This window comes from Tupaia chinensis, unplaced genomic scaffold, assembly GCF_000334495.1.
Source record: "Tupaia chinensis unplaced genomic scaffold, TupChi_1.0 Scaffold000628_1, whole genome shotgun sequence".
Taxonomy (NCBI): Eukaryota; Metazoa; Chordata; class Mammalia; order Scandentia; family Tupaiidae; genus Tupaia; species Tupaia belangeri.
This window is the reverse complement of record NW_006160148.1, coordinates 608434-616229: the sequence shown is the minus strand read 5'-3', so window position 1 is coordinate 616229 and position 7796 is coordinate 608434. Positions and strand designations below refer to the sequence as shown.

Here is a 7796-nt window from a genome sequence, read left to right as displayed (position 1 = left end):
ACCCCGACCTCCTACTCCGCACCCCGACCTCCTACTGCACACCCCGACCTCCTACTCCACACCGTGACCTCCTACTCCACACTGTGACCTCCTACTCTGCACCCCGACCTCCTACTCCGCACCCCGACCTCCTACTCCGCACCCTGCTCCCCATGAGGACCCTCTCCAGGGCAAAGGCCAGTCTGAGGGGCAGGCAAGCCTCTCCCCAGCTTGGTACAACCCTGCCGCCCCGTCCTTCAGCACGCACCTTGGCCTCCTCGTTGACGTTCCACATGAAGGACAGCGCATTGTAGGCCACCTCCTCGATGTGCTGCACAGTGTTGAAGTTCTCTTTGCAGTCAGCTGAAAGACGGAAACCAGGGGCCTCAGGAGCGGAAGGTCCAGGGTCACTTTGGGGAGGAGGCCCTTGGAAGCTGGCCTCACTCCCGGCAGGGGCCTGTATCCGCTCGGGGAGGAGCATGGATCCCCATGTGCTGGGTCACAGATGGGAGCCAGGTCCAGCCTGGGAAGCCGATTTGCTCAAAGCCCCAAGGGCAGCCCCGGCTGTGCCAGGTGGGCAGGGCCCTCAGCACGCTCAGGCGGAGGTTGCACTTCTTGTTGGGACTGTGGTTTCGGAGTCCTCCCAGATAAGGGGTAGCAGTGTGGCGGCAGCAGGAGCAGCAGAGCGCAGGGACCGCAGCTGAGGAGCAGCAGGCCGCGACTACCTGACTGAACACGGGACGGCGGGCCCTTCGGGCCTCACCACGTGCGCATACGGGAGGGACACGGCGCTCAGAGAGTCTGGTCACTTGCCCAAGGTCACACAGCTAAGAGAAAAGGCAGAGCGAGGACTGGGGCTCAGATGCGCCTGAATCCAGGCTTCTAACCATTCAGCTGCCCAGCCTCTCGGTCAGTCACCAAATCGTCCCTCTCAGTATCGTGCCCCGGTAAAGCAGAAGTCAGCACCCGGGCAGCAGGTGAACACACTGAGGCTCAGGAAGGAGGTGACACAGGTCACATAGCCAGAAGGGAGTGATGGGGCAGAGCCTGGAGACTAGAAGGTGAACTGCGCTCCCTGCTGTTCAGGGCCCAGGGTGACCAGCTGGCGTACATGGGGGCTTCCCTCTGCCCTACCCTGAGAGCCGCAGACCCCAGCTCCCCAGGGACGGCCCTGTGCTGTGCTTCAGGCTTTCCAAATGGCCCGCTCTCCGCACCCTTATCCGAGGCCCCAGGGGCACAAACAAGACACCACCATGGGGCCTGCTCACCTGACACTGCCGGGGTCTTGGGGGCCTGTTTAGCCCGAAGCAGCACAGAAAAGAGGCGTTACTTTTAGTCAGACACAAACCTCTGCAGACTCCACAGCATTTGATGGGAAGCAGAGGTCAGGGGAGGCTAGGAAAAGGGGGTGCAGCAAGAAAGAGGCCTGGCTGGTCCATGGGGGGCCAGGGGAAAAAGAGCTGGCGGGACAGCGGAGGCGCGGCTCACCCACGTCGATGACGCGCTGCTTGGCCGTGGGCTGCCGGGAATGCCAGTGCTTCCAGAGCCGCAGCTGCTCCACTGGGACCTTCTCGTTGTCGAAGACGACCATCACCACACTCTGCAAGTGACGGGCTGCATCACCCGGTCTGCCCCGCCTGGCCCGGGGCCTGCCGCTTTCCCCGGTGTCCTCCCGCTAAGAGCCTCTCCCCAGGGTCCCTGCTGACCTGACCACAGGCGTGCCACCCCAGCTGCTCCCACATACCTTGACTTTGTTGGAGGACAAGGCTAGGCCTTTGCCACCTGCTGGGGTCCGCAGCGTGACAGGGTAGAACTGGCCCTTGTTGAGGTACGCCATGGGTGACTCGCCTGCCTTGATGTGGATGGCTTTGGGGGAGCCCAGGGTGTACTCAAAGTCACTGCGACAGGACAGAGGAGACGGTGGGGCTTTTAAGGCGAGAGGCCCCCAGGCAGAGTGCCCCAGAAAGCAGTGGGCAGGAAGCTTTCGGCAGGGCTACGGACTTGCTGTGTGACCTGGGAAATCTCTCTACTCCCCTGGGCATTAGTGTCCTCGTTCTGAAGTTCTATTTAACAGCTTTGTTGAGTTATGTTCTGGCTGAATAATGGGGGCCCAGTGAAAATCAGGGAGACCCCAGGGAGTAACAATGCCAGGAGACCAAGGACAACGGGACATGAGTTTTCTGGTAGGGTCTGAGCTCCCGTCACAGGCCAGGACAGAGATGGGAATCATTCTCTCTTTATCCACCTCTGCTTCCCTCTTTTCGTTTGTTCTGGGGACAGCATGGGCTCCGTCTGCAGCCACCTGGCCACTACCAAGGGTGGGTAAGGTCCAGAGGGTCCAGTGGCCAAGGGTCCAGAGAGGCCAACTTACCTCTTGAGGCTGGGGTAGTCCTCTGGACACAGGGGTTCCGGGGATGTTTTCAGAATATCAGGGAAGAGTAGTGACTGCAGAGAAACACAACGCAGAGAGAATAAATGGCCACGCTCAGGCTGCGGGGCCTCAGCCGAGGGCCGCACGCGCCTCGTGCAGGCTGTGCTGCGTACCACTTGGAAGACCGGGCACGGCGGTGGCCCGCCTCAGCTCTGGGACGCTCTCCCGGATCCCACAGCTCTGACCTTCCATCTTCTCTCTTCCGCACATGCATGTACACATCCAGCAAGGCTGTGGGGGGTGTGGGGGTGGCCCTCACCTCCTGCGGGTCATCCTTGAAGGTGCTGTCTGGCTGCCAGCGCTGGGCAGGGGGCACCCCGTGAATGCTCTCAAACAAGGAGCTGAGGGAGCCGCCGTCGTACATGTCACTGGTGGGCAACAGGTAGCTGTCCGCAGAGCCTGCTTCCAGCTTGCTGGGGCCCGGCAGGAGGGGAGCAGCTTTGCCAGGGGTGGGCACGGCCCCCTCCAGGGTCATCAGGTTATTCTTCTTGAGCAGATCGGGGTACTCTGGCGTGGCAGACACATTCTCCGTCAGGAATTTCATGAGGTGTGTGGGGCTTTCAAGGGGGGCGAGGTCCGTCTCGTACTCCATGCCATGGTAGTTCCTGGGGGACGGGAGGTACTCAGTGAGTGTGGGGCTCCCTGGCAGGCGACAGCGCCCTGGGACACTGACCCTTACCCATTGTCATGTTAAGCCCCTTCCCCCTCTATGTGCATGGAGCGAGAAACTTGTGGCCAGCCAGTCTGTCACAGGGATGGGCAGGGAGGAGGGTGTCAAGAACTTAGCCAAGTACATGGGGCTTCGAAAGGGCTGTGGAAAATGGAATCATAATGTGAGTTTACGTTGGTTCCAAAACATTTCGAAATCTATGCATAGCTTTTTTATAGCATAAGTTTTCCATGACTGTTTTGTAGACTCCTCATATGAGCTCAGGGTTGTGGGGTGGTAATGTTTTTGCCCATTATAATAACCATTAATTAAAAACACTGATTGTTTAACCTTTTCTCTTTTTTTTTTTTTTGTTAAGAATTACCTTAACTTTATTTATTTATTTTAATTTGACTAGAGAGGGACGGAACGAGGGAGAGAGAGAAGGTGAGAAAGCAAGCCACCAGGTCCAGGACTGGAACTGCGGTCAGCCATGTGGGACTCCAGCGTCCTCAACCACCATGCCACCTGCCAGCCCCATAATCTTTTTTTTTTTTTTTTTCTAACAATTTATTTCTTAGCCAGAGTCAAATCTCAAATGTCCCTTTATAGCATTGCTATAAAGACAACATAATCAGGTTGGAATATATTTCTATTTTCCATCTGACTGAAAATATATACAATTAAGTCAGTTTTGCAGTTCCCAGAAAATGTTGTCCTGGGCCTGAGGCTGTGGGCTTGCGCCAAGGAGGCTGGGGGGAGGGCAAAGGCAGAGAGGGCGGCGCAGGAGGGAGCCTCACCGCTTTCCTTGGTCGTTACGGCCCCCTGTGCTGGAGGACAGTATCCGCTTCTCCTTCGGGCCCTGTGAGGAGAGGAAGGAAGGGTTTATGCGTGGCTCTTGGCTGGGACCAGCTCTTGAAATCCGCAGCTCCCACCTGTGGCCTTGGCCAGCCAGGGGAGCAACCCTGGTCGCCAGGGAAAGTCTCCAAGTCCTGTACACGGGCCGTGGCACCACCACCGTTAATCTGAGCCCAGCTGAGTGGGCGGGAAGAAGCACCTCAAGGTTAGCACTTAAGGAGCATGGAATTTGGAGTCGGGCAGGACCCGACTTAAATCCTGCCTTTGCCTCTTTAAGGTGCCATATGACTGGGCAAATCACTGTGCCCCTCTCAAGACGCCGGTTCCTCATTTGTCACGTGAAGAACTGTAACACCTGCTTCAAGTGGATCATGAAGATGAATAAAAATGACGGTCGCTCTTCTTGGTAGGCTACCTCCTCTGTGTAGACCTGTTCTGATGCCTTCTGCTCTCTAGCTTCACCACCTGAGATGTCTAATCATCGCCAGTATGTGAGCGAGGAGTCTGAGGCTCAGGAGAGCTCTATCGTCCTAATGGTGAGGAACATGAACTCTGAACTCAGAGTTGTTGGATTCACCCTGGGTCTACCCGGGAGTTGCTGTGTGACTGTGGGCAAGTCCCTTAACCTCCCTGTACTTCATATCCTCATCTATTAAAAATAGGGATGATAATGGCAATACCAGGCTTAGGGGCTGTTGTGTGCTAAGCACTAGCACATAGAAAACGTTATATAAAGGTGACCTGTCGTGATTATAATAAACTATTTTTCTGAGAATACTGTCCCTAAGTCATTTGTCCCTAAGGCTAATGAAGCTAGGACCAAGACTCAAACCCGGGCCAGTGACTACAAAGCCTGCACTCTTAATCACACACTCCCTGGAAGAGTATGAGGGCAGAAGGCCCGGGTACAGCGCTGGGCCTCCGTGGAAACAGGAAGTGGCCTGCCCTGGCACTGTACTGCTGAAGCCACTGGCAGGGCCAGGTCTCAAAACGCCCAGCCTAGCGCTCTTTCCACGCCACATACTACGTCCTCGCTATTCATGGGCTACTCCAAAGTGCTCTGCGATGGGGAGCAGGGCAGGTGAACCTCACCAAGACACTGAACTTCGCCAAAACCAGCACAGGTGTCACCTGCAGAGCCTGTCCCCACCACTCTGGCCCAGAGAATGGCTTCTTGCTCAGGGGAGGTGGTGCTGGATTTTGGAGACCAAGAATTCTCATTCCCTCCACAGCCCCCAGTGGGACAGCCATTTAAATTTCCGTCCCATTGGCCTGGGCTACACGCTGTGGGCATGTGCCCAGCTTGCTGGGGAGTAGGCTGGGGCGATCACTTTGCTCCTGGATGAGAACCAAAGCCAGAGAGACCGTCCGGCCCTTTCTTCAACCTTGCTCCACGCACCAATGCCCCATTGCCTGAGCTCATGCAGGGCATCTGCCCTCCTTCTTGCGGCAGGGCAGGTAAAGTGCTTGGGCTGGTAAGTCTGAGGGCTTATGTATACAGTGGCCTCACATCTGCAAGCTCAGGGCCAACCATGCCAACCGTTAGGTACTGGCGTCCCCTGTCCCCATATCTAAGAAAGTCTCATGGTGCGATCACCCAGCCCAGAGACAGCAAGGTTTACTGTCTTGTCACAACTTGGACAGAGGGAATGGACTGCCGGGAGTGCTGGATTGACAAAGACTGTGCAGCTCCATGAGTCCTCAGTGAGAATGCAGGCTGTGACCCATTACGAGGTCCAGCATAGGCACTGGGTGCACATGTGTGCGCTATGTCTGTTACATGTTTGTGACTACTGACTGATCAAAGCCCCACTGATCAGATGTGGGAGGGCCTCGTTCCTGTTCTCAGGAGCCAGCTGTCTCCCGGAATCAAGGCCCAGGCCCCGGGAACACTTCAAGAACAACAGAAGTGTGTCACAGTCTGTCTCAGTGCATTAATGGCGGCAGGGTTGCAAGAATACGAAGACTATCACTACAGGGAGAAGTGAGGTGGCAGGAGGGCTTCCCTGAAGAGGTGGCCTCAGGAGGAGCCTGAAGGATGGGGATGGGTTAAAGAGCAGAGGGGATGTTTCAGGATATGGGGTCTGAACAGACAGGAGGGACAGGGGTGGGCATTCATCTGCTCAGTGCGCTGTGCCCCATGTGGCGCTGCACAGGCTGGGAACTCAGAAAGCTCACCGCATGGCGCCCGCGCTCCCGGTCAGGCTCGTGGGAGATGGGGAAGTGAATGTGCAACAGCAAGTTCCTATGGTGGAGTCAAGGATGACTGCGGCCACTGAGGGTGCCCAGAGGGTGCAGAGATGAGAGGCCCAAGAAAGCCTGCCCCCACTCAATGAACGAACGAGGTAACACGTCAGCGGAGACCCAAGCTGAGGACAGGGCTCGTCAGGGGAAAGGAGTGAGGGAAGGTGCCAGGCAGAGGGAACAGCGTGTGCAAAGACCCGGAGGTGAGGGGGTTTGGGCTGTGGAGCATGAGGCCTGAAAGCAAAGACACAGTCAGCAGGTGGCAGCCCATGGGCGGACGTACCATGTAGTAATCATAGAGGAAGCTCAGGGCTGCGACGCTGTCATCGTCCCCGTTGACTCTCATCATGGCCTTCGTGGCGGCTGTCAAGGGGTTCTCCAGGTATGTCTTCCAGGCCTCATCCTCACTAGTGTACGGGAACTTCTGGAAGGTGACTGGGTCGTTCTTTAGCAGCCGCACAGACCTGAAACTAAAGACACGGAAGGACGGTCACATGTAGGCTGTCCCAGAGGAAGGCCTAGGAATGGGCGGCTTCCGGCCACTGTGCAGGAGCTGAGAGTTACCAGCCTTGGAAACCTGAGACTGCTGAGTCTGCCCCCATTAGGCCACGTGGGGCAGTGGGATGGAGATGAATTCGAGCCACAGCGACACCAGACGTGGCCACGTGGGCACTGTGGACCTGAGGCCTCGGCTCTCTCATCCGCAACATGAAGACCACAATCCCAACCTTGCAAGGCTAGAGTTCAGTGGAACGCTTCCACAGGAGGTCTTATTCAAGGGGAGTTAGTGTGACAAACACAGGAAATGACAGTGACATGCTGCGAAGAATAAACTTCCCAGATGGCTCCGTAGGAGTTCTTCCAATGAACTTGCCCTCACGTCTATGAAAGTTATGGAAGGCTGCAGATCATTCAGCGGTGGGGAGCCAGCAGGGGTAAATGACAGAGAAATCCAGGCCATCCTGAGGCAGGATAACATCTAGGACCAGCAGGTGGCATGGAAGTTAAAGAGGCTGGATCCTACATGGCTCACTCCACGGTTCGAGTCCCAGACATGGTGGAGTGGAAAACATGCTGGATGCGTGTGTGTGCGTGTGCATGCCCGAAGTCCTGAGAGGAGAATGGGAAAGGGCCTGGGGATCGTGGCATGGCCATCCCCTCTGGGGTGTGAGTTCCCAACTTCCCTCTCTCTGTCTGTCTGGCAAATGCACATGCCCTACAGCAAAAAAAGAACTCTCTCTCTCTTCTCTCTCTCTATATATATACATATGTGTGTGTGTGTGTGTGTGTGTGTGTGTGTATGTTTATATATGTTTTTTTCTCTTCTGTAATAAGCTTCGGTCATGTTTCCGGCCCTGAGCTAAGCATTTGTAATGAGCCAGAATCTCACTTAATTCTCACAACAACCCAAGAAGGCAGGTACTATTATTACTTCTATTTTATGACGGAGGAAAAGTGAAGCTCAGGAAAGCTGAGGGAGTTGCCCAAGGTCCCAGGAAGGGAGCAGCTAGAGGGGACTCGGCTCTGGTGGAGAGTGCTGTAGTTAGAACAGGGTTCTCTAACAGCTGCCTCAGGAAAGGAGAGCTTGTTAAAAGGGCTTGGTGGGGAACCAGCAGTTAGCGTAATGGCTGTGTC

General features: G+C 55.9%; 1 protein-coding gene across 1 annotated transcript in view; it reads right to left on the bottom strand.

The window, feature by feature from the left end:
• The window catches only part of GRHL3 (grainyhead like transcription factor 3), a 27840-nt gene extending 21207 nt beyond the window's left edge, over positions 1 to 6633 (bottom strand). Inside the window, exons 1-7 of the mRNA XM_006159381.3 lie at positions 6445 to 6633; positions 3860 to 3921; positions 2670 to 3015; positions 2351 to 2424; positions 1724 to 1877; positions 1468 to 1579; positions 248 to 342 (exon numbers count right to left, since the gene is read on the bottom strand). Of these exons, the coding sequence (XP_006159443.1) occupies positions 248 to 342; positions 1468 to 1579; positions 1724 to 1877; positions 2351 to 2424; positions 2670 to 3015; positions 3860 to 3921; positions 6445 to 6510 (909 nt within the window). The 5' untranslated portion in view covers positions 6511 to 6633. The remainder of the gene's footprint in view (positions 1 to 247; positions 343 to 1467; positions 1580 to 1723; positions 1878 to 2350; positions 2425 to 2669; positions 3016 to 3859; positions 3922 to 6444) is intronic.
• Between the last annotated feature and the right edge of the window lie 1163 nt (positions 6634 to 7796).